Source organism: Orycteropus afer, unplaced genomic scaffold, assembly GCF_000298275.1.
Source record: "Orycteropus afer afer isolate SDZICR_OR568_19922 unplaced genomic scaffold, OryAfe1.0 scaffold00612, whole genome shotgun sequence".
Lineage (NCBI taxonomy): Eukaryota > Metazoa > Chordata > Mammalia > Tubulidentata > Orycteropodidae > Orycteropus > Orycteropus afer.
Window position 1 is genome coordinate 335044 of NW_006922199.1, and position 27625 is coordinate 362668.

General features: G+C 38.5%; 1 protein-coding gene across 1 annotated transcript in view; it reads right to left on the minus strand.

The window, feature by feature from the left end:
* Window positions 1-27625, minus strand: part of MAP3K2 (mitogen-activated protein kinase kinase kinase 2) — a 153630-nt gene that overhangs the window by 64796 nt on the left and 61209 nt on the right. Inside the window, exons 2-6 of the mRNA XM_007956397.2 lie at window positions 20866-20984; window positions 20335-20375; window positions 16279-16378; window positions 11166-11279; window positions 10509-10596 (exon numbers count right to left, since the gene is read on the minus strand). Coding sequence (XP_007954588.2) covers window positions 10509-10596; window positions 11166-11279; window positions 16279-16378; window positions 20335-20375; window positions 20866-20984 — 462 coding nt within the window. The remainder of the gene's footprint in view (window positions 1-10508; window positions 10597-11165; window positions 11280-16278; window positions 16379-20334; window positions 20376-20865; window positions 20985-27625) is intronic.

Consider the following 27625-nt stretch of genomic DNA (forward strand, 5'->3'; position numbering starts at 1 on the left):
TTACCTCAAGTAGATACACTCCTTGGAGAGAACAATCATGGCAGAAAGAAGGGCTGCTTATGCACAGAGAGACAGCTCAGGGGGCAGGAGTCCATGGAGGGATGGACACAGGAAAGAGGTAACCATGAGGAGAAAGTGGTAGGGGAGCTGTTGCATTGTGGTAAACTGTGGTCAATGTCATGAGACAAAGTACATGTGAACCGCTTTATGGAAAGTGAATTTGCTCTGTAAACCTTCACCCAAATCACAATTAAAAAAAAGAAAAGAAAATAATATGGGCTTTGGATTAGACTTCAGCTTAAATCCCAGTTCTAATTATTTACCAAATATGTATGTTAAAAAAAGTTATTTAACCTTCATGGGACTAAATCCGTCCTTTGCAAGGATGTGTGATAATTATACAACCCATAATGAACATGTGCCATGCACATGAGGCTACATGATATTCTTTACATTTTGTCTCTTTAATCTTTAGAAACTTTAAAGTGAGATTACTTCTTAGTCACTTAGTTCATATTAGGATATTTTCAATTTGAAATCCTGGATTTTACTCTTGGGTAATTAAAATTAGACATTTTTGTGGTAAATCACATTCCTGGAATTAAAATTTCTTTGTAGTTTACAAAAATGGAAAAATGTGTCATTCCTTTACTGTAGTTCACCTAAGTAATCACATTATTTTTTATGAGACAGTAATACACTTTATTTTTTTCACTTTGGTCTCTGGAAATGATGTCATGTTTATTATACTTTCTCTTTTCCTCCTAATTATTTTTTTTTTAAATTTTATTGTGATTTGGATGAAAGTTCACCGAGCAAATCCGTCTTCCACACAATAGTTCACATACACTATCTCATGACATTGACTGTAATCTCTCACAAAGCCAAAAGCTTTCCTCTCACTTCCTCCCCGTAACTACCTCTTCCTTGTGTCCTTCCCTCCCACGCACTCCTGCCCCCCACAAGTTGTCTCCCTGTGCATACACAGCCCTTCTATTCTCCCATGACTGATCTCTCCAAGGAGTATATCTACGTAATGTAAATATTAAGCTCACATGCCTATCTTTTGTTTGGTTGTAAGCCACATTTTCTCCTAATTTTTTAAAATTAAACTATAAAACAGAAATGGAAAAGTTATGCGAGCATTTAAGTCTGGTTTGACTTAAATCTTATGGAAACTGTTACTACTAAGTATATGCCAGCACTTGTTAGTGAGATAGGGAGAAAAAGAGCAAAATTATTATCAAGAGATGTGCATAAAAGAGATCATTTCTAATATTTACCTATAAAATCCTTAGAGGTTCAGATTTAAGCGTTATAGCAACTCTAGCCACAATAATCATAATGGTTACTAATATTTTTATTCCAGACAGCAATATCCTCATTACTAACAGTAAATAGGCAAGAAAAAAAGGCTGTGAAGATTATTCATCTCCCGACTTCATAAACTGTTATTCATAACTTATTTTCAGAAATGGGTATGTCAGTGCACTCCTGGTTAAGACCTTCACACCAGCATATACTCCATCCCAGTGGAAGTTTTCTTATAACTACATTTTGTGAAAATAATGAAAGTAAATAATCATCAAGAAATAAGGAAAAAAGGATAATGGTCATATCTATTAGCCATGCCAAATCTAAAGCAATGCAAATAAAAAAATTAATTCTATACAATTTCCGGTTTCTTCCTTTCTCTTGAATGGTACTGAAGTCAGACAGCAAGATTATTTATTATGACACTGAGGTATTCAAGGTAGTTTCAACTCAAAACAAATTTAAAATGTCAATTTAACTGTACATTCAGCTTCTCTAATGTAATTAATAGGAGCTCTAGTAGCATAGTGCCTAAGGCACTTGATTGCTAACCAGAAGGCTGGTGGTTCAAACCCACCAGCCACTCCTTGGAAGGAAGATGGGGCAATCTACTCCCACAGTGATACTGCCTCGGAAACCCAAGGAGAGGTTGCTATGAGTTGGGTCTGACTCGATGGCACACAACAACAACAACAACAACAACAATGTAATTAATGGAGGGAGCTCTGGTGGAACAGTGGATAAAGCACTCAGCTGTTAGCAGCTCGAACCCACCAGCTGTTCCCCAGGAGAAAGATGAGGCAATCTGCTTTTGGAAAGATTTATAGCCTTGGAAACCCTAAAGGGCAGTTCTACTCTATCTTAAAAGTGTTGCTATGAGTTGGAATGGTTTGACTCAATGGCAGTGGGTTTGGTCTGCAGTTTTGGAACATTATTAATATATCACCTACTGACAAAAGAATGAACAAATCTGTCTATAAAGAAAAACAGGCAGAATGCTCCTGAGAATCAAGGATGGTGAAACTGTGTCTCGTGTACTTTGGGGTCAGTCTCTGCAAAAGGACATCATGGTTGGTAGAGGGTTGCTTAAAAAGAGGAAGACCCTCAACAAGATACACTGACACAGTGGCTACAACAATGTACTTAAATATACTGACTAAGCATTGGGAGGATGGAGCAGGACTAGGTAGTGTTTCATTCTATTGTACAGAGGGTCTCTATGAGTCAGAACCAACTCACCAGGACCTAACAACAATAATAATGTAATTAAAGTGAACTGACAATTTTATATTAGTGTGATACTATTATGTGATAAAAAATGAGTTCTCAGTTTATTGTTACAATAATCTCATGACTTCAAGATAAGGACAAGTCACTGGTCTCTGGGTTATTCAGAGCTGAGATTTGAATTCAGGTATCTCAAATGCTCTTTCACCCAATTTTTTAATTATATCAAAATACATGCAAATGCTACTCAAATTCCTCACATGTCTGAAACCAAAAGTAGGACTGATATTAAACAGACACTTAGAAAGGAAATGTCATAAAATAGTTTCTTCCGGGGAACCAAAGAGAAGACGATTTTTTGGTAGTTCACATGCCAATTTAATCTTTTCTTTCAACTTAACAATCTTCCGCTGTGACCAGTCGTTGTTATTTGTTAGATTCACAATCATTCTTATTTTGCCCCACTCTCAAGTTTCTTTCTGTGATAGCTGGAGCTGTGTGTCAACTTGGCTGGACTACAATTCTGTGTGGTTTAAGCAGTTGTGATGTGGTTATTCCCATTATGGGATCAGATGAGTATGTTTTGAGCAGTCAATCCGTTAAAAGGGAGTTTCCCTAGGGGTGTGGCCTGCTTCCAGTATATTATGGACATCCCGGGAAAAGAGACACTCTTCTGTGGATCGGGATTCTGTTATGCTGCCTACAATAGTCCATGAGTGAACAACCCACCATTCGGCCTGGAGATCTTGGATTCGTCATTCATTGAAGTCAAAAGCCAGTATACTGCCTGCCAACTTTGAGCTCCTCAGCTGATGCAGCTGCGAGAGTTGGGAAAAGGCTCCAGCTTGACATTTGATCCAAGAACTTTGGATTTGCCAGTTTCTATAAGTGTGTGAGCCATTTTCCTAAGATAAATTTCTTTCTCTCTATATAAGATTTACTGGTTTTGTTTCTCTAGAGAACCCAGTCTAAAACATTTGGTACTGGGAGTGGTTCTAGAGAGACAAAATCTTAAGGATGGGCTTCCTAAATTGCTTCTCCAATTTGATTAATTGTAAAGACACTAGAGATTCTGCCTCTGTTAGTAAAGAGGGCCCTGTTAATCCATGCTGTGAAGTGGCAACATCAATATGCAAAATAGCACCACCAATAGATCAAGTACTTGTGAGAAGTGAGGCTCTGGGTGATCACATATTTTATGGCAGCATGGGGAGTATAAGGAAGCTGGTTGGTTGGTCCTATTTACACTAGACAAACTGGGGAAAGAGCAAGATGAGTTCAGGGCTGCTGAGTCTCTACTTAAGTGCCGCATAAAAGACCTCAGTGTTTCCAACTATACTCTGAAAGAAAGCCTTATTTCTTCTAGTAACAGAGCTGATATTGCTGAAAACCAAACCCAGAGTCTTATTTTAAGAGTGGCTAAATTACAACGTCAATTAAATTGCCAACCCAGAATGGTGTCTTAAGTTAAAGTGAGGGCATTGATTGGGAAAAAATGGGATCCTGAAACCTGGAATGGGGGCATATGGGCAGATAATAAGGAACAGCAGGATATAGAGCCTGTAAATTCTGTTGACTCCCACCCATCTGAAGGGATCACTGTAAAACCATCATCCTCCACCTCAGCTTGATGGGATTAGCCCAAGTGTTTCAGCTGGGTCATTGCCTGAGGCAGAGGCCATGGAACACATTCCTGAGTGTTCTCAGGAACTGCCTCAACCACCCATTGATGCTGCTAGACTTATAATTAAAGTTAAGTCCAAGCAAGCCCCAATAGGTGAAATACAAAGCGTGACTGAGGAGGTGGTATGCTACACCCAAAAAGATCTACTTGATTTTGCTAACATACACAGACAGAAACCTGGAGAATACGTATTGGAATGGCTACTGAGGGTGTGAGATAATGGTGCAAGGAATGTAACATTGGATCAATCTGAGTTTATTGATTTAGGCCCACTAAGTACATATTTTTCATTCAATGTTTTAGCTCGAGAGGTTAGGAAAGGATCTAATAGTTTATTTGGTTGGTTTGCTGAAGCATGGATTATGCAGTGGCCTACCTTAAGTCAAGCTGAAGTACCAGACTTGCCTTGGTATAATGTACAAGAAGGTATCCAGAGGCTTAGAGAAATTGGCCTGTTAGAATGGATTTATCAGATTAGACCCCAAGAGCCAGAAATGGAGAGTCCAGAAGACACGCCTTTTGCCAGTATGGTGAGGAAAACATTTGTGAAGGGAGCTCCAACATCCCTAAAGACCGCTGTGATTGCTATTTTGTGTAAACCTAATTTGACAGTGGGAACTGCCCTAATTGAACTAAGACACTTAACTACTATGGGGCTGATTGGACCCCATGGTAGTAGGGGCCAAGTGGCAGCAGTTAATCGACAAAGGCAAGGTGGGTGTGGTTATCATAATGGACAGTAGAGTTGGAACAGTAATCAGAATAGTCTGACTCATGTGGAATCATGGCACTGGGTGCTTTCTCTTGATGTTCCTAGTAGTAAAATACATGGCAAACCTACTAAATACTTACTTGATTTGTACAGACAGAAGAATTCTAGGTCATGTGAACAGCAGCCTAGATTTAATTGCCAGAAAACAGAGTCACAACATCTCAATCAATTCTCAGATTGAGTCAGTTTACAGACCAAAAACCCCCTGAATGAAGAGGAGGCCGGGTCCCTTTGAGGAAGAACCTCACTACATTGTCAAAAATCTAAAATGTCAATCTTTCTCCCAGCATTCCCCAAAGGGACCTAAGGCCTTTTACAAGACTTACTGTTCATTGGGGAAAAGGAAATAATCAGACTTTTTGGGGATTACTGGACACTGGCTCTGAACTGACACTAATTCCAGGAGACCCAAAGCATAATTGTGGCCCACCAGTCAGAGTGGGGGCATATGGAGGTCAAGTTATTGATGGAGTTTTAGCTAAGGTGCGTCTTAAAGTGGGTCCAGTGGGTCCCCGAACCCATCCTGTAGTGATTTCCCCAGTTCCAGAATGCCTAATTGGAATAGACATACTAAGCAATTGGCAGAACTCCCACTTTGGGTCCCCAACATGTGGAGCATGTTCCTATTATGGTAGGAAAGCCAAGTGGAAGCCATTAGAACTGCCTCTACCTATAAAAATAGTAAATCAAAAGCAATACTGCATCCCTGGAGGTGTTGCTGAGATTACTGCCACCATCAAAGACTTGAAGGATGCAGGGGTGGTGATTCCCAATTATTTCACTGATTTAGCCTGTGCAAAAAACAGATGGATCTTGGAGAATGACAGTAGATTATCGTAAACTTAATCAGGTGGTGACTCCAATTGCAGCTGCTGTTCCTGATGTGGTTTCATTGCTCGAGCAAATTAGTACATCTCCTGGTACTTGATATGCAGCCATTGATCTGGCAAATGCTTTTTTCTCTATACCAATCTCAAAGGACCAATCAGAAGCAGTTTGCCTTCAGCTGGCTGGGCCAACAGTATACTTTTACAGCGCTCCCTCAGGGATATATCAACTCCCCAGCACTATGTCATAATTTAGTCCATAGGGATCTTGATCAAACCTTTCCCTTCCAGAAGACATCACACTGGTCCATTATATTGATGACATTATGCTGACTGGACCTAGTAAGGAACAAGTATCAGTAACTCTAGACTTATTGGTGACACATGCATGCTAGAGGTTGGGAAATTAACCCAACAAAAATTCAGGCACCTTCCACCTGAGTGAAATTTCTAGGGGTCCAATGGTGTGGGGCATGTCAAGATATTCCTACTTAAGTGAAGGATAAGTTATTGTATCTCACTTCCCCCATAACTAAAAAGGAGGCACAATGTCTGGTGGGCCTCTTTGGATTGTGGAGACAACATATCCCTCATTTGGGTGTGTTGCTTTGGCCTACTTATCAAATGACTCAGAAAGCTGCTAGTCTTGAGTGGAGCCCAGAACAACAGAAGCCTCTTCAACAGGTTCAGGCTGCTGTGCCAGCTGCTCTGCCACTTGGGCTATATGATCCAGCTGATCCAATGGTGCATGAAGTGTCTGTAGGAGATAGGCTATTTGGAGTCTTTGGCAGGTCCCTACTGGTGAACTGCAACACAGACCCTTGGGATTTTGGAGCAAAGCCCTGGCATCCTCTGCAGATAACTACTCTCCTTTTGAGAAACAGCTTTTGGCTTGTTATTGGGCTTTAGTAGAGACTGAGTACCTAACCATGGGCCACCAAGTGACCATGAGGCCTGAGCTCCCCTTCATGAACTGGGTGTTGTCTGACCCACAAAGTCATAAAGTTGGACATGCACAGCAGCACTCCATCATTAAATGGAAGTGGTATATCAGAGATCAGGCTCAAGCAGGACCTGAAGGCACAAGTAAGTTGCATGAGGAAGTGGCCCAAATGCCTATGGTCTCCACTCCAGTCACATTGCCTTACCTCTCCCAGTCTGACCTATGGCCTTATGGGGAGTTCCTTATGATCAGTTGTCTGAGGAAGAGAAAAAACTCGCACCTAGTTTACAGATGGTTCTGTGCGATATGCAAGCACTACTTGAAAGTGGACAGCAGTGGCACTGCAGCCCCTTTCTGGGACTTCCTTAAAGGACAGTGGTGAAGGGAAATCCTCCCAATGGGCAGAACTTCGAGCCGTGAATATGGCTGTTCACTTTGCATGGAATAAGAAATGGCCAGATGTGCAATTATATAGGGATTCATGGGCTGTGGCTAATGGCTTACATGGATGGTCTGGGATTTGGAAGGAGCATGATTCGAAGATTGGTGATAAGGATGCATGAGGAAGAGGTATGTGGACAGATCTCTCTGACTAGGCCAAAGGAGTAAAGGTATTTGTGTCTGATGTGAATGCCCACCAAAAGGTGACCTCGGCAGAGGAGGACTTTAACAATCAGGTGGATAGGATGACACGTTCAGTGGAAACCAGCCATCCTTTTTCCCCAGCTACTCCTGTCATTGCTCAATGGGCTCATGAACAAAGTGGTCATGGTGGCAGGGACGGAGGTTATGCAATGGACTCAGCAACATGGACTCCCACTTATGAAGGCTGATTTGGCTACTGCCATTGCTGACTGCCCAATCTGCCAACAGCAAAGATCAACACTGAGTGTGATATGGAAGCATTCCTCTGGGTGATCAGCCAGCAATGTGGTGGCAGGTTGAATACATTGGACCACTTCCATTATGGAAAGGACAGCATTTTGTTCTTACTGGAATAGATACTTATTCTGGATATTGATTTGCCTTCCCTGCACACAACGCTTCTGCCAAAACTATCATCTGTGGACTTACAGAATGTCTTATTCACCGTCATGGTATCCCACACAGCATTGCTTCAAATCAAGGGATTCACTTCACAGCAAATGAAGTGTGGCAATGGGCCTATGCTCATGGAATTCACTGGTCTCACCATGTTCCCCATCATCCTGAAGCAGCTGGCTTGATAGAATGATGGAATGGCCTACTGAAAACACAATTATGGTGCCAGCTACGTGGCAATACCTTGAAGGGTTGGGGCAATGTTTTCCAGGAGGCTGTATATGCTCTAAACCAGCGTCCAAAATATGGTTCTGTTTCTCCAATAGCCAGGATTCACGGGTCCAGGAACCAAGGGGTGGAAACAGGAGTGGTACCACTCATTATTAACCCTAGTGACCCACTCAAAAAAATTTTGCTTCCTGTCCCTGCTACCCTACACTCTACAGGTCTGGAGATCTTAGTCTCAAATGGAGGAACACTCCCACCTGGAGACACAATACTGATTGCATTGAACTGGAAAGTAAGAATGCCACCTGGCCGTTTTGGCTTCCTCATGCCTCTGGATCAACAGAAAAAGGGCATTACTGTACTATCTGATATGACAGATCCTGATTACCAAAGGGAAATTGGATTGACATTACATCATGGAGGTAAAGAAGAGTATGTCTGGCATACAGGAGATTCTTTAGGACGTCTCTTAGTACTACCATGCCCTGTGATTAAATTCAATGGAAAATCATAACAACCCAATTCTGATATGACTGCTAATGGCTCAGACCCTTCAGGAATGGCTTGCGTCACCCCACCAGGCAAAGAACCACAACCAGCTGAGGTGCTTGCTGAGGGAAGGGAAATACAGAATGGGTGGTGGAAGAAGGTAGTTCTCAGGACCAGATGCAGAAACGAGGACTGTGATTGCTATAGTTCTTCATTGTACATGTGCATCACAAATATTTTTGTTTCCTTCTGTTACGAACTGTGAAATGTAAATAAGGTTAATGGGTTTCAGTTGTACATGTGTTAGCATATCATGCTAGGCACAAATATGACTTTATAACTGTCCTTATTTAGTGATTATATATGGTTAAGAAGATGTGTACAATGCCAAGTTGACAAGGGGTGGACTGTGATAGTTGGAGCTGTGTGTCAACTTGGATGGACCACAATTCTGTGTGGTTTAAGCAGTTGTGGTTATGCCCATGATGGGTTGAGATGAATATGTTTTGAGCAGCCAATCCGCTGAAAGGGAGTTTCCCTAGGGGTGTGGCCTGCTTCCAGTATATTTATGGACATCTTGGGAAAAGAGACACTCTTCTGTGGATTGGGATTCTGCTGTGATGCCTACAATGGTCCGTGAGCGAACAATCCACCATTTGGCCTGAAGATCTTGGATTTGCCATTCGTTGGAGTCAACAGCCAGTATACTGCCTGTCAACCTTGAGCTCCTCAGCCCCTGAAGCTGCAAGAGTTGGGAAAAGCCTCCAGCTTGATGGTTGATCCAAGAACTTTGTGTGTAAACCATTTTCCTAAGATAACTTTCTTTTTCTCTCTCTATATAAGCTTTATTGGTTTTGTTTCTCTAGAGATCCCAGTCTAACAGACTTTCCTACTGTTTCTCCTGCTTCCCCCCTTCAAATCTGTCCCTCCTACATGTTGTCGTGCTATTTTTAATGACTGTATTAACTTTCTTATCTGTTAAAAATGTTTATACCAGTAGGTTTCTGAACAATGTAAAGCTTTATTCTATGAAAATGTGCAGGGACTTCCAATGTTTTATACAAATTGAAAAAGATACACAGAACTGAGGGGTTTAAACACCTCTCCCCTATAGGCCACTTTTAAAAAGCACAGGATTTGTATTTCTGTATACCATAAGCTTAACTGCAACACAGTTAATTATTAGTGGCACATAAAAATTGAATACTAATAAAGTATAATCTGTAACTCTCAGAAATCTTTATTTTTACAGCATTCTTGGCAATAACTAAAACTCTAGAGAAAGGCTTATGAACTTAAGACTCTAATCTACCTGTTAATTTTAATATTCTTCTTTTCATATTTATTTGTGCAATTAAAATCTCTTCAAGGTTTTATCTGTATTTGTCAAACACTGAAACACTGGAAAGTTGCTAATTCTGTGGTGCAATGGTTAACTATTTAGGTGCTAACTGAAAGATCAGCGATTCAAACACACCAGCTACTCCACAGGAGAAAAGACCTGGTGATTTGCTTCTGTAGCAATTACAACCTAAGAAGCCCTATGGGGCAGTCTACTCTGGTGGCATGGTGGTTAAAGTATCTGGCTAATGAAAAGGTTAGTGGTTTAAACCTACCAGCTACTCTGAGGGAGAAAGATGTGACAATCTGCTTCTGTAAAGATTTACAGCTTTGGAAACCATATTGGGCAGTTCTACTCTGTCCTCCAGGGTCGCTACGAGGTAGAATCAATTCGATGGCAATGAGTTTTCATTGTGGATGTTCAGGTGTTGCCCACTAAAGAATGGAGAAAAAATTGAGAAATCACCCATCTGACCCCCCTTGGGTTTCCGAGGTGGTATCTCTACGGAAGTATATTGCCCAATCTTCCTTTCGAGAAGTAGCTGGTGGGTTTGAATCACCAGTCTTCTGGTTAGCAGTCAAATGCCTTAGGCACTACGCCACCAGAGCTCCTTGTCATGATTTAGATATTAGCTTTATTACCTATCACAGAAAGCCGTTTTTTCCTTTCTGCTCCAAATACTATGTTATCCAAATCTTCTAGTGATGGCAATGGTTCTAAATTAGTAGCCTGCAAAGGAAAAAGGACAGTTAATGCTATTCTTAGAGCTTAAACAGAATCCTCTATCCTACCAAATATAACCTAGTTATTCTATGTTACTGTGGGTTTTACCAGGAGCTCTGGTAGCATAGTGTCTAAGGTACTTGACTGCTAACCAGAAGGCTGGCAGTTCAAACCCACCAGCCACTCCTCAGAAGGAAGGTGGGCAATCTACTTCCATACTGATACCGCCTCGGAAACCCAATGAGGGGTCGCTATGAGTCAAGTCTGACTCGACAGCACATAACAACAACAACGTGGGTGTTACCAAATCTTCTACACTTTGCAATTTTAATATAATTCTCTTCAAGTTCTCATTTTCTATTAGTTTCATATGTGCAATATACTATACTTATTTGTAGTTTTGAATATGTGCTTCTGAGGACCAAGGATATTAAACTATAGCAATTATAGTACGTATGTTGACATTTAATCACATTGAAAATATGATGAATGATTAGAAAAATAACTACAGATATAAATAACATTCAGACATAAATTCCTTTATTGAGGGAAAAAAAACCTTTTCCAACTCCTACCTGCGTACTTCCATTTACTACAAGTAATATTTTAAGGCTCTTCATATGAATACTACGATCTAGCAGTTCCACAGCTTTGTCCAAGTCATCTTGAGTAGTTAATGGAATTACCAACTAAAGGAAAAGAGACACAAAGAGTCATGCAACCATCTCACCAGGTCAAATCCTTCCAGCAGCAAATATCTCCATTACTAGGGAATTACAAATCTCAAAATAATTTGCTCTTTCTCACTGAACTGAAAGTCTGAATACATACACATATCTAGATTCTTTTGTTTTCACATGCTACCATCACTAAAATCATAGAATGAATATAGGCAAACATTTTAAAATTAAAATTCTTCTAGAAAACACATTTAAAGTTTCTAAGATATTTATAACATATGGCTAAACTATAATTATGGTAATACTCACCCCCAAACAGCATGTAAACATAAAGACTGTACAAAATAAAGTTACCATCTTTCACATCCATCAATGAAACTTTTAGTTCTTTTTCCAATAGTAACCACAATTTGCAGTGCCTATCAATATGCCATTATCTTTAGCATCTATGATAGCTGCCATGGAAGGCTGCCGTTAGTAATATACCTACACTCTACAGCCCATCTTTGGTTCTTACCCCTGACCCCACTGATTTGAACAATATACTCTAAAATAAGGTAAATTAGTCAGCCATCCTATCATGACCCTGAATATAGAAATCTGTTTTCATTAGTCAGCCCATGGATCAGACAAAAGCACCAGAGAGTACTATTAAAAAAAATTGTGATTCACACAACTCAAGAAAATCAAAACACGTTTTGTCAGCTTAGTAGCTTAAGAAGACTCTATGTGAATGTCTATGTGAACACCTGCAAAGTATATTCCATTTCACTGAAAGAGGGATAAAGTAAAAACAAGTAAACACATTTCACATATATTAATCTGCTCTATGAGAAAATTTTCTATTAAGAAAAGTGTATTAACTACTTGCTATAATAGAATAAGCTTGATCCACTTTAGTAAATTCCTTTCATTTTCCTACAAATTATAAACCATATTAGTACAACTTGTTTTATCCTCAGTGTTATTTTTTTGTTATGTTATAAACATTGGAAATGGTGAAGACTGGTCTGCCAATGTTTGACTGGAATAAAAAATCCAACTGCTTACTTTCACTATATTTATTTGAAATGAGATTGTTTCCTTCTCCAAGATACTGTTGCTCTTGGAGTAAACAAGCAATAGCTTAAATCACAGTAACAAAATATAATGTAAACGATAACTGCTCATCTTCAGCTTGCTGAAGTGAAATTTGGGCATTCCAGAGGAGTACATGGCACAGTGGCTTGGACTACTGTGGTTTTAATTTGATCCCTCTTATGTTTTAAAAAGGAGCTCTGGTAGCATAGTATCTAAGGCACTTGACTGCTAACCAGAAGGCTGGCAGTTCAAACCCACCAGCAACTCCTCGGAAGGAAGGTTGGGCAATCCACTTCCATAGTGATATCACCTCAGAAACCCAAGTAGGGGTGTCGTTATGAGTTGGGTCCAACTCAACGGCACATAACAACAACAACATGTTTAAAAATCATGAGTGCTTTGAATCCACTAGCCACCCCAACAGGAGAAAGATGAGTGAGTCTGCTTCCATAAAGATTTACAGCCTTCAAAACCCTCTGGGAAAGTTCTACTCTGGCTATAGGGTTACTGTGAGTCAATATCAACTTGATGACAATGAGTTGGGTTTTTATTTTAATTTTTTTACTACCACCAATATAAAAAGGAAGGTGCTCTGGTGGCACTGTTGTTAAGGCATTGGACCACTAAGCAAAAGGTTGGCAGTTAGAACCCTCCAGCTGCTCCTCAGGAGAAAGATGAGGTAGTCTACTTTTCCAAAGATTTAAAGCCTTGGAAATCCCATAAGGGTCCCTATGAGTTGGAATCAACTCGATGACTGTGGGGTTAATATTAAAAAGAGAATTAAGAGTCAAGGTCAAGTCCCAGCTAGACTAAATTATGCTAAGTAAACAACAGAATGTTTTTCTCTCCTGCTTGGTGAACTCATTTCAGCTTCATTCAAGAAATCTGTTTCTTTCTGGCTTATTTTTGATGAATTAGTTGTTTGTTAATATAAATCCTTTCTGGAAAGGAAACTAAAAATTGAGTGCAAAAACCCATAAATAGAACCTAAATGTGAAATAAGTATGTCATCTTCCTGAGAGTAAAGAACACAAACAGCCCATAAAAAAAGATTTTCCTGTTCTACTCATCTCAGATAGGAAAGATCTTAGAAAATCCACTTATTTTGCTTATACATCCAATTCCACCTTCCTACATGAACAAACACCCTCCCACACACACACACACACACACCACACACCCTACACCTTATTAAATAAAGAGGAGCCAAACTAACAAATGCAGACAACCACAATTCAAATGTCCTGGTTGTTTTGATTGATGCAAATCAGAAGTTTAGAGAATAATGATGGCTCATCCTGAACATGGGAATTTATATTATACTAAAAATAAAATCTTTATTGAATTGGAATAATATGAAGTATAAATGAGATTTTCACTTGTTCACAAGTCTCCAAAACTAATATTCTTTCTATGTTTTTTCCTAGTACCCATTTATTCAAGGGTACACATTTGGTTTGGGATGGTATGTCAAAACGTAAATCAGGACTTGGTTAATTCACAGAATCACAGACTATTACAGAATCTTAAATGTAATGCCAACTCTATCAAAGGGCCACCTGTATATAATGGTATAATAACTACTCCTAGCAATCCTTCAGAAAGTATGATAAAAAGAATCTGAAAATGATGGAATTTCCCAATTTTTAGCAATTGGGAGAGGGTTCCTGGAACTACAGACAGTTAACTAAATGTCAATCCTCAAGAAACATCCGGAGGGGGGGCACTATACATAAATTAGGAGAACACCGGGAGCTTGCTTAGGTACAAATATGAACAAATCATGTCATATCTTGATAGATCTAGTAAGATAGAAGATCAAGGCAATATTGCATGTCTTAGCATTTGTAAGTGTTCCATGACATAATTTTAGAACCTCCCCCTGCCCCCAGGAAAAAAAAAAAGTCTAATTTCCCCCAGAATCATACTGTGAGAAGGATTTGTCAATTCATTTATATGGAAAAAGATACCATGAAATCCTTAGAGGAGAATGAGAGAAGACAGGGAAAGGAAGGAGACTCCTAAGGGGTATATTATCCAGCAAGTTACTACTTGTGGACAAGTGGAACCCATCTACTCCCACTCCTTCATCCTGAGGTCCACCTTCCATCCCCACACCCCCACGTACTTTAGCCTAGACACCAGCCCTAGTGGCCATAGCTCTGAAGGCAAGAAAGGCTTCGGAATTTCAGATGCTGCCAGCTGGAAGTCAGGTCAGCATGGACGGCGATTTTAAGTGCTGAGAAACAGGATGGCCAACAACATGTGTTCGGAGCTAACTGAAAACCCCAATAATATTTTAAAAATAGTGTTACAGCATTACTATAGTATAGTTCTTATCACTTTGTTCAGAGATACTGCTTGGAACATGCTTTTTTATCAACAAAAATATTTCTAGTTCTGAGCTGTACGCAGTTTGTTTACACACACCTACATTAGCATTTTCTTTAACTTCATTTTAAAATCTAGTATTTTCAAACATTATTTTTACATGCTTTAATATTTGCCAAGCACTTCCACATGTTATTTCGCAGTAATTTTTACTAAAAATACATTGATTTTTCTCAGTCACTTCTTCCCCATCGGTACTTTATCTATTCCTGAAACACCCAAGTCTTTTGCATCTTAGAATGTTAGCATGTGCTCTTTTCACCACCAGGAATGCCCTTCCTCTGAAATTCTTTGCATGATTGGCTTCAAGTCTCAGTATATCACCACCTCAGTTAGCTCTTCCTTGTTGCTAGTTGTTGTCAAGTCAATTCTGACTCATGGCGGTCCAATGTGTACAGAGTAGAATTGCTCTATATGGTTTTCAAGGCTGTCACCTTTCAGAAGCAGACCAACAGGCCTGTCTTCCAAGACACCTCTAGGAAAGATTTAAAATACCAACCTTTTGAACCTCCAACTTTTCGGCTAATAGTAGGACATCTACTACCCTGGGCCTTTATTCTTTTACAATACTTCATGCATTTCCCTTCAAAGATCTTCACATATTTGAACAACTTATTTATTAATTGTCTGCTTCTACCAGAAGTCTATAAATTCCACAATCGCCTACAACGCACGTCACAGCATTAAGCCTGATATAACAGTATTCAATAAATACTTTATAAAAATAAACTAATGGGCTAATTAAATTGCCTCTATAGAATTTAAGATCTCAAAAACTGAAAGAAACCTCAGAAATCATCTAATCTAACCCTTATTCTACAGAAAATAATAATAATAAAAAGTTTTCCTCAGAATACAGAAGTCATTAATGCCAAAGCAAGCCCTTAAGAGCACATGTACTGATTCCCAAGCAAAGATTTTTCTGCATTAGAAAGTTACACAGTCTACTCATGACCAAAGCAACACTAAAATAATGTAAGTGTTAACTAATTTAAGCCTGACTGCAAAGGTCTATTGTTTCTTAGCCAAGTACACAGTATGACAGGAAAAGACCATTAATCAGTAAACATATCAAAGCTTTCTTTCTGAAACTTTAAGTATGTACCTCCTAGTAATGCAAACTACAAATTCTCTGGAGGACTTTGAGGGACAACTTAATTAGTAAAGTAGACAGAATAAAAGTATAATATGAATAAGTAGCAAAGTTCTAAGTATTACATATATTTCCTCCTATAGCAGTTCTTCATTCAGTTTTTAGCAGTGGCAACTTCTAATATTTTCCACAATGGAAAACTCCACATTAATCAGCCAAAATTTACAAATTTACTTTTGACATTTTGTTCCTCTAACATACCATATCCATATCTCTGTCAATCCCCCAAAAAAGCACAATAGTCCTAAAGCAGTCATATATATATATATATATATACTAACCTATCTAGCAATTTTCCCTCCCCTCCCTGGTAAGCAATTTCTTAAATGCCCACATTCCTTTCACGAATAAGAACTATTAAATGCTGAAGTATATAATGCTTACTTCGTTGTTGGTATAATGTAGATCCATAAACTGTCCAAAGGCAATTTTAGCTTTAGATCTCAGATCTTCCAGTTTAAGGGGCCTGGGAAACTGAAGGATTCTATACAGGTAGAATTTTGAAACATTTTATTTTCTTAGACACAGTCTAGCAACACACTTACAACAGTTACCTACTGGCTAAAGAGATACAAAGGTAAGTAAAAATAGTGTAAACATTCACTTTAAACATCATCACAACTCATTTGTGATCAAGTTCACAGATTCTCAACAGTTTAATAACAGTGAAGTTTATTCTCTTAGTAAAAATGGAAAAATAACTCTCAAAATTTTCTGCAATTTTTAATTAATGCTGAAATTGTTATGTGAGTAAGAGCAACTTAAAATATCCATTGAGGAAACAAATTAACTGTGGCAAATCTACACAATGGGATGCAATAAAATTGTTAAAAAGAGTAAGATCATTCCTTTGGAGATTCAAATTTTGATCTTGCACTATTATCAACTCAACAGTTTTAAGTACTTGTATTACATGAGCATATTGCTAAAATAAATATTTTTAAATACTTAAATTTTAAAATATTAAAACTCTAGTATTTTCTTCCTACAGGCCAAAGGATGAGCCTGTACTGCCCCTAGAGAGCATGCATCTAAGTTTCGGGACTACAAAGCTATAAAACTCCACAATGGGAGGGACCATGTCTGTGTTCTCATAAAGCCAATATAGTACCTGACACACAGTAAATACTCAATAAATAGTGCTGAGTGAATGAAAATTTTAGGGAAATATCCATCAAAAAATCTGAAGCAGAAAAAAAAAAGGCAACTGCAGAAAAGTTGTATAGGATAACTATTTTATCCCATTTTTTAGCATCTCCGTGTAAATTATTTAAAAATCTTTATATAATTTGTTAATCTTTTAAAGTTCTTAAAACTGATAGATTTTTCACTCAATGAATTTAATAAGAGGCACAAACAGCAGAAATGAAATTCCATCATTTCTAACTACTATTAGGTCCTACCTAGGAACTCTGGTGGTGTAGTGCCTAAGGCATCTGACTGCTAACCAGAGGCTGGCAGTTCAAACCCACCAGCCACTCCTCAGAAGGAAGACTGGGTGATCTACTTCTGTAGTGACACTGCCTCGGAAACCCAAGGAGGGGTCGCTACGAGTCAGATCCGACTTGATGACAGTGAGTTTGGTTTTGGTATTGGTCTTCCTAACAATTCTATCGTCAACCACCACCACCACCACCACCATAACCACCATCATTTTGGGACAGAGATACCAAGTGGATGGCTAGGGTTACAACCTTGCTAAATAACTTAAACCATCACTCCAGTTCACATTTCTTCAATGTTATTAATTTCATACACGTCATATCTTTTAAGTCTTTCGAGAATAATCAAAATTATGAATGGTAAGCCTGCACACATAAATTCTGTACAGTATCTGCAGGGATGATGGAATAATAATAAAGAGAAATATATTTAATTTCTACTGAGCAAAAATAAAAGGAAATGTTGAGTTGGTTCTAACTAATAGTGACTCTAACAGAACAAATGATGCCTGGTCCTGTGCCACCTTCACAACCATTGTCATGTTTGAGCCCATCATCACAGCATTTTTAATAGTGTCAATCCATCTTATTGAAAGTCTTCCCCTTTTCTGCTGACTCTCTACTTTACACCAAGAATGAGACCCTTCTCCAGGGGACTGGTCCTTCCTGATAGTATGACCAAAGTACAAGAGATTAAGTCTGGCCATCCTCACAATTATTGTTGTGATTGGGCCCACTGTTACAGCCACTGTGTCAGTCCATCTCGTTGAGGGTTTCCCCCTTTTTTGCTAACCATCTACTTTACCAAACATGGTTATCTTTCACCAGGGACTGGTCCCTGCTGCTGATATATCCAAAGTATGGTCATTATTCCTTCTAAGGAAGCTTCCATTTGTCTTCCTTCAAGATAGGTTTGTTCATTCTCTGGCAGTTGATGGTACATTCAATATTCCTCACCAAAACCACTAGTCAAATGCATCACTCTTTTGCAATCTACTTTAACCAATGTTCAGCTCTCACAGGCGTATGAGGCTACTGAAAATATCATGGCTTGGGTCAGTCACACCTTAGTCTTCAAAGTGATTTCAAAGTGCTCTTAATAGTTTAAACAAGTCTTTTCAGCAGATTTGTTCAATGCAGTATGTCCTTTGATTTCTTGACTGCTGCTTCCATGGGCACTGATTGTAGATCCAAATAAAATGAAATTCTTGACAACTTCAATCTTTTCTCCATTTATCATAATGTTGCTTATTGGTCCATTGTGAGGATTTCTGTTTCCTTTATATTGAGGTATAATCCATACTGATGGCTACAGTCTCTGATCTTCATCAGTAAGTGTTTCAAATCTTCTTCACTCTCAGCAAGCAAGGTTGTGTCATCCACATATATTAAAAATCTTTCATCTTCTTTAGCCTTGGTGATTGATGCATAAATTTTAACAATAGTAGTATTAATTGGTCTTCCTGGTGTACGAATATTATCCTATCAGTGACTATACTGCACTTCAGGATAAATCTTGAAACATTCTTTTTGACAATCAATGTGATGCTACTCCTCTACAATTTGTCATTTCCAGAATAGTAGACCATATGATTCCCCGATTCAAAAGAGCCAATAGCAGTCCATTTCAGCTCACCAATGCATAGGATATATCTTTATGCATTCCATTTCATTTCTGACAACTTCTAATTTTCCAAGATTCATACTTCTTATATTCCCCATTTCAATTATTAATGGATGTCTGCAGCAATTCTTAGTCATTTTGAATCATGCTCCATAAGCAACTGAAGGTCCCAAAAGCTTTACTCTATCCTCATCACAAAGGTCAACTATATTTTGATCTCCTGGAAGTAGCAGTCAAGAAGTCAAAAAGACTATTGCACCGGCAAATCTGCTATGAAAGACCTCTTTTTAAAGTGTTAAGGAACACTTTAAAGACTAAGGTGTGTCAGATCCAAGCCATGGTCATTTCAATAGCCTCACATGCATGTGAAAGCTGGACAACGATTTAAGAAGACCAAAGAAGAATTAATGGGTGAAGAATACTGAATATACCATGGATCGCGAGAAGAACCAACCAACCTGTTCTGGAGGAAGTACAGCTAGGAGGAGCTCTGGTAGCATAGTGCCTAAGGCACTTGACTGCTAACCAGAAAGCTGGAGGTTCAAACCCACCAGCCACTTCTTGGAAGGAAGGACGGGCAATCTACTTCCGTAGTGATACTGCCTCGGAAAGCTAAGAAGGGGTCACTATGAGTCAGGTCTGACTCGACAGTACATAACAACAACAAGAACAACAGCTAGAAGGCGCCTTAGAAGGGAGAGTGACCAGTCCCTAGAGAAGGATATCACGTTTGGTAAACTAGATGATTACAGAAAAAAGGGAACATCCTTAACAAGTGTCTGCAACAACGGGCTCGAACATAGCAATGATTGTGAGGCTGGCGCAGGACTGGGCAGTGTTTTGCTCTGTTGCACATGAGAACACTATGAGTTGAAACTGACTCTACAGCATCTAACAACTACTTTGAGGAGGCAGCTCTTCCCAGTCAAATTTTGAGTGCTTTCCAACCTAAGGGACTCATTTTCTGGCACTCTCTATCAGACAATGTTTCCTTGCTCTTCATAAGGTTTTCAGTGGCCACTTCTTTTAGAAGTGAACCCGGCCACATCCTTCATCCTAGTCTGTCTGGGTCTGGAATCTTTGCTGAAACCTATGCATCATAGGTGACCCTGCTGGTATGAGAAATACTGGTGGCATAGCTTCCAGCACCACAGCAACAGGTAAGCCAGCACAGTATGACAAAACGACAGAGAAGGAAATTGTAATATTTAAAGGGTACATTACATAGTAGCCTTATCTTGTTTCCTATACAGCATTACAAACTAAAAACAATAATCACTTCTAATATTTAGCCTATATTAAGTCTAAGTACCAGTTACACATTAACAAAGAAACTTTCATCAATAAACTTACAGGTAATGTTTTCTTGCTTACCTTTTTTCTCCTCTATGTTCAAATTTGACTCGAATGTCATTCTGTAATAAAATCATCAATCAGTTACATGAATAAAATTAAGAAATAAGATAAAATTTCTAACTCATTTTTTTCCTTAGCCTCTCATTTAAACTACAGTAGAGAAAAGGAGATTTCCTTTTTAGTGCCAACAAATCAATAGTGTTTGCCAAAGAGGTGAGTTGAGATTATGTTGCTAAATCTAGGCTCAGCAAGAAAGAGAACCAAAATCTGTGATGGCATCATGAGCTTAGAGGGAAATGTAGGATGCTATATTTCTAGTTGTCATGTTGGAAAAGCATCAGCTCTAGAAGACCAGATACCACATTAAATGAAACTCTACCATTTTTTAAAAATGCACACTCTTATGGGAATATAATAAGCAACAGTAACATACTTGATTCAAAAGTGTAAAAGCTAAATATTTTCAACAAAGCTTCTACAGGATATTAAATTGAAATAACTGACAGAACAATAATGTATACTTGATTAAAGGATCACTGAAAGAAATACCTGTTTTTTTGGTGATGAAGATTTTGTCTTTCTGGTTTCCTGTAGGGATAATGCTGGTCGACTAGCCTTATGAAGGACAGCCAAATCTTGCATGATTGAATTCAAAGCTTGTTGATCATCTAAGTATTTAAAAACAAAAACAAAAACTGTAATTTCAATATATATATTTATCAAACATATCCAACACAATTTTTCACAGGTAGGTTTCAATTATTTTAGTGAAATAAAATTTTAATTATTTAAGAATCGCAAATAAATAACATTAATATTGGACTATACTCCACCTCTAGATCACTAGTCCACATGAGACATTTATAGGCAGGAGAAAGTCACTCTGATTCTTCTAATGATATAATGTCCTAGGATAAGGGTCAAAAGAGACCCAGTTTTAACAATTGTCTTCTATGACTCAACAAAACATCAACAAGCTATATAAAATCTTAATTTAAAGAGGTGGGGAGAATATAAAGCTATTTTATCCAAGCTCATAGCATTTCGATTCAAAGTCCAGAATTCATTTGAGTTTTTCTGTATCGATACTTAATAAAGTCAAAAAGAAAGAAGAGCTTCATTTGTGAATAATAGCCTACTGATAGTTGGAGGTGCTCTCTCAAACTTCACAAGGTTCAATAACATTAAAAACATGTAACAGACTATTTAATGATCTCACCTAGTCACAATGTAAGAAAGATCCATTTGTTATAAAAATTACTAAGTCACAAAACTGAGGAAAGAGTAACGAACCATGAACTTTTGATCTTTTCCAAACATATCAAAGGTTTCTTCCTGAAACTCTAAGTATGTGCTTCCTAGTAATGCAAATGATAAATTCTTTGCCAGACTTGGGGACAATTTAATTGATTTTCACTAGTAAATTAAATCTACTAATGATAATGAGTAATTAGTAAAGAAAGTAATTGAAGGACTTTTTGGCATATATTTTTTACAAGGTAACAATTTTGGCAAGTATTAATTTATGTTCTTTGAGCACTGATGAGTTTAAAATGTTCTATAATAATATATATAAGTGATAGCTCTGGTGGCGTAATGCCTAGGCATTTGACTGCTAACCAGAAGGCTGGCAGTTCAAAGCCACCAGCCACGCCTCAGAAGGAAGATCGGGCAATTTATTTCCATAGAGATACTGCCTTCAGGAAACCCAGAAAGGGGCTGTTATGAGTCGGGATTGACCCAATGGGAGTGAAATTGGTTTTGTTTTTAATATATGTAATATTATAGAGCATTTTTAATTATCAGTTTAAAATACTCTATAATAATATATATAATGCAGTGGAGTGGCTAGGGGGAGACCAGGAAGTGAGTGGAGCAGTTTGGAACAATTAAGAGAGACAAACTTTTCTGTCAGTTTGTCATACTATGGTGTCTTGAGTGTTGCTGTGAGGCTGGAGGACCAGTGTTTCAAATGCCAGCAGGGCTACCATGGTGGACAGGTTTCAGCGAACTTCCAGACTAAGACAGACTTGGAAGAAGGAAGGGGTCATCCACTTCTCAAAGAATTGGCCAGTGAAACCTTATGAATAGCAGTGAAGCACTATCTGATATGTTACTCGAAAACATGAATAGCCCTGAAACCCAGTCCGATATAGTGCCAGAAGATGAGTCCCTCAGGTCAGAAGGCACTCAAAATACAATTGGGGAAGAGCTGCCTCATCGAAGTAGAACCGACATAATAACGAGGGAAGAGTAAAGCTTTTGGGACCTACATTTGCTGAATTAGCATGTTTCAAGATAAGAAGTAACAGCTGCAAACATCCATTAATAATCAGAACATGAAATTTACAAAATATTAACCTAGGAAAATTGGAAATTGTCAAAAATGAAATGGAATGCATAAAGATAGATATCCCAGGCATTAGGGAGCTGAAATGGACTGGTTTGGGTCATTTTGAATCGGACGATCACATGATCTACTTACTACGCTGGGAATGACAAGTTGAAGAGAAATAGAGTGTCATTTATCATCACAACAATGAATCAAGATCTACCCTGAAGTACAATGCTGTCAGTGATAGAATAATATTCATATGTCTACAAGGAAGACCAGTTACTACTACTATTATTCAAATTTACCACCAACCACCAAAGCCAGAGATGAGGAAATTGAAGACTTTTACCAACTTCTGCAGTCTGAAATTGACCAAACATGCAATCAAAATGTGCTAATTTTCACTGGTGATCGGAATGCAAAAGTTGGAAACAAAGAAGAATCACCAGTAGTTGGAAAATATGGCCTTGGTGACAGAAATAATGCTGGACATGGCATGATAGAATTTTCTAAGACCAATGACTTACTCACTGAAAACACCTTTTTTCAAGAGGTGATGGAGAAGCTCAATATCTTCAGACAAAACAAGGCAAGGAGCTGATTGTGGAAGAGACCATCAACTGCTCATATGCAAATTCAAGTTGAAGCTGAAAACACTGAAAGAAGTCCAAGAGAGCCAAAATAGGACCTTGATAATATCCCTCCTGAATTTAGAGACCATTTAATGAATAGATTTGATGTACTTCACACCAGTAATTGAAAACCAGAGGAACTGTGGAATGACATAAAAAAACATCATCCAAGAAGAAAACAAAAGGTCATTAAAAGGACAGGAAAGGAAGAAAAGACCAAAATAGATGTCAGAAGACACTCTGAAACTTGCCTTTGAACGGACAGTAGCTAAAGTAAATGGAAGAAAAGACAAGACAAAAGAGCTGAACAGAAGATTTCAAAGAGCAGCTCAAGAAGACAAGTCAGCTATAACAATGAAATGCGCAAAGACCTGGAGTTAGAAAACCAAAAGGGAAGAACATGCTTGACAATTCTCAAGCTGAAAGAACTGAAGAAAAAATTGTAAGCCTTCAGTTGTAATATTGAACGATTCTATGGGCAAAATACTGAATGATGCAGGAAATATCAAAAGAAGATGGAAGGAATACACAGTCACTATACCAAAAGGAACTGGCCGGTGTTCATCCATTTCAGGAGGTGGCATATGATCAAGAACCAATGGTACTGAAGAAAATGGCAAAAAACAAAGCTCCAGGAATTGACATAATACCCATTAAGATGCTTCAACAAATAGATGCCGCACTGGAGGCACTCACTTGGCTATGCCAAGAGATTTGGAAGACAGCTAAGTGGCTAACTGACTGGAAGAGATCCATATCTGTACCCATTCCAAAGAAAGGTAATCCCACAGAATGTGGAAATTATCTAACAATATCATTACTATCACATGCAAGTAAAATATTACTGAAAATAATTCAGAAAAAGCTACAGAAGTATATTGACAGAGAGCTTCCAGAAATGCAAGCTGGATTAAGAGGACGTGGAACGAAGGATATCACTGCTGACGTCAGATGGATCTTAGCTGAAAGCAAAGAATAGCAGAAGATGTGAAATTGTGTTTTACTGACTGTGCAAAAGCTTTCGACTGTGTGGATCATAACAAACTGTGGATAACATTGAGAAGAATGGGAATTCCAGGACATTTAATTATACTCAAGAGGAGCCTGTACACAGATGAGGAGGCCATCGTTAGAACAGAACAGTGGGATATTGCATGGTTCAAAATCAGGAAGGGAGTGCATCAGGGTTGCATCCTTTCACCATACTTACTCAATCTGTATGCAGAACAAATAATCCAAGAAGCTGGACTATATGAAGAATGTGGCATCAGGATTGGAGGAAGACTCATTAACAACCCGTGATATGCAGACAATACAACTTTGCCTGCTGAAATTGAGGATGACTTGAAGCACTTACTGATGAAGATTGAAGACTTACAGTCTGCAATATGGATTACACCTCAATATAAACAAAACAAAAATCCTCATCACAAATGGACAAATAAGCAGCATCACGACAAATGGAAAAAAACTGAAGTTGTCAAAGACTTCACATTACTTGGATCTACAATCAACACCGAGGGATGCAGCAGTCAAGACATCAGAATACGTTTTGCACTGGGAAAATCTGCTGCAAAAGATCTCTTTCAAGTACTGAAGAGCAAAGATATCTCCTTGAAGACTAGGATGCACCTAACCCAAGCCATGGCATTTTCAATTGCCTCATATTCATGTGAGAGCTGGACAATGAATAAGGAAGATTGAGTAAGAGTTGATGCTTTTTGAGTTGTAGTGTTGACGAAGAATACTGAAAGTACCATGGTCTGCTAAAAGGACTAACAAATTCTGTCCTGGAAGAGCAGCCACTACGCTCTTTGGAAGTGAGAATGGCCAGACTTTGTCTCACCTACTTTGGTAATGTTGTCAGAAGGACTATTCTCTGGAGAAGGATATCATGCTTGGTAAAGTGGAGGGTCAACAAAAAAGGGGAAGATCCTCAACGAGATGGACTGACACAGTGGCTGCAATGATGCGCTCAGGTATAGCGGGGATTGTGAGACTGGCACAAGACCGGGCATTGTTTCATTCTGTTGTACAGAAGGTCGCTATGAGTCAGAGACAATGCGATGGCACCTAACAATAACAACAATATATATAATAATACAGAGCATTTTAAAATTATCAGTGCTCAAAGAACATAAATTAGCACTTGCCAAAACTGTTACACTGTAAAATTAGTGTTATTTACTAATTACATATTATCATTAGATTTAATTTACTAGTGTAAAATCAATAAAACCAAAAACCACTGCCTCTGAGTTGATTCCTACTCATAGCAACCCCAACTGGGTTTCCAAGGCTGTAAATGTTTACAGAAGTAGACTGCCTCATCTTCCTCCCATGGAGTAGTTGGTTGGTGTGAACCGGTGACCTTCTGGTGAGTAGCCAAATGTCTTACCCACTATGCCACCAGTCTTTTTAGAAATCATTAAAAATTACCTGGCAATTCAATGATAGCAAAACTCTTTCACACTCACAAATAGCTGACTTCTCTATTGTTTTAATTTAGCAACACTGTCAATATTCTGTTTTGTGGTGAAAACTAGCTGCATATTAAAAGTTAAAAATTAATGGTTCCACTGGTTGTATTAATGAATGCATTTTTGGTTTAGAGATTTTTTTTTTTTTTTTTTTTTTAACTTTTACTGTGGTGAAAGCATATACAACAAGACATTTGCTAACGTAACAACTTCCCCAATTACGGCTCAGAGACACTGATGACATTTTTCATGTTCTGCCACCATTATTGCGATCCTTTTCCAAAATATTCCACCACTGTTAGCATAAATTCAATGCCCCACAAACAGAAGTTTCCCCTTTCCCCCTCACTTAATCTTTGGTATACACACACACACACACACACACAATTTTTTTTCCCCCAACCTACCTAGGAATTACCCTGCCCTCCCCTCCTATCCCTGGTAACCAACAAAGTTTCCTTCCATGTATACATCTTTCCTTGACTTTTTACAGGTGTGGACTAAGACAGTATTTGTCCTTCTGTGTTTGACTTATTTCACTCAGCATAATGTCCTCACAAGTTCACCCACATTATGCGGCAGTTTGCAGATTCCACATTATTCTTTAGGGTTGCATAATATTCCACTGTGTGCATGTACCAGTTTATCCATTCCTCAGTTGATGTGCACTTAGATTGTTTCCATCTCTTTGCTATTGTGGACAGTGTGGCAATGAACATGGGTGTGCATGTATCTGTCCGTGCTCTTCCTCTCACTTCTTTAGGATATATGCCTAGCGATGGGACTGCTGGATCAAATGGTATTTCTTTTTAAGGAATCACCATACCGATTTTCACAATAGTTGTATCATCCCACCAGCAGTGTATGAGAGTCTTAATCTCTCCACATCCTGGACAAAATTTATTATTCTCTTTTTTATTGAACTTTGCTATCAGTCTGGGGTGAGATACTATCTCCTGGTTGTTCTGGTTTTCATTGGTTTAGAGATAATTTTATAACACTATAGAAAGTATCCTTTATAAAATAAAATTTTGACATGTTAGCTTAGTCCAACTGATAACCAAGTCACTCAGGTACAACGTATTTACACCATGTTATTGTCACAAAACCAAAACAGACAATGTTATTTGACATTAACTTTTCAACAACGTAAGATCTTTATTCTGCTTTGCAGAGAGTGAAACTCTTAATACTTAAATATATTTATGCTGTTCCAATTATTTTCTTTATTAGAAAACTTAACACTTGAACTTAGACATTTTTATGTGTTTAAGATCATTATGCCAAAATAAATGCCTGAGTTTGATCTCTTATTATCCGAAAACAAACCAAACTCACTGCCATCGAGTGAATTTGATGCATAGCGACCCTTTCTTGGGTTTCCTTGGGTTGACTTCTACGGAAGCAGATTGCCCAACCTTCCTTCTGAGGAATGGCTAGTGGGTTTGAACCAACAGCCTTCTGGTTAGCTGTCAAATGCCTTAGGCACTACACCACCAGTGCTCCCAATCTCTTATCATATTTATTTTCCTTTCCAACAAAAAATACCTACTGCTTTCTACTGTAGATGTAAAAAAGCAAGAGGCGTATTTGACTGCTAACCAGAAAGCTGGCAGTTCAAACCCACCAGCTACTCCACGGAAGGAAGGCTGGGCAATCGACTTCTGTAGTGATACTGCCTTGGAAACCCAAGGAAGGGTTCGCTATGAGTTGGCTCTGACTCGATGGCAAGTAACAACAACAACAAGTAATTTGGAAAAAGTAATTTCTTAGGGAGATGACATACAAAATAAATTTTATTAAGTTTCTTCTTTTTCTGTCTTGAAGAATCACAAGGTAGTTAAGTATCCAGTGGGATACTT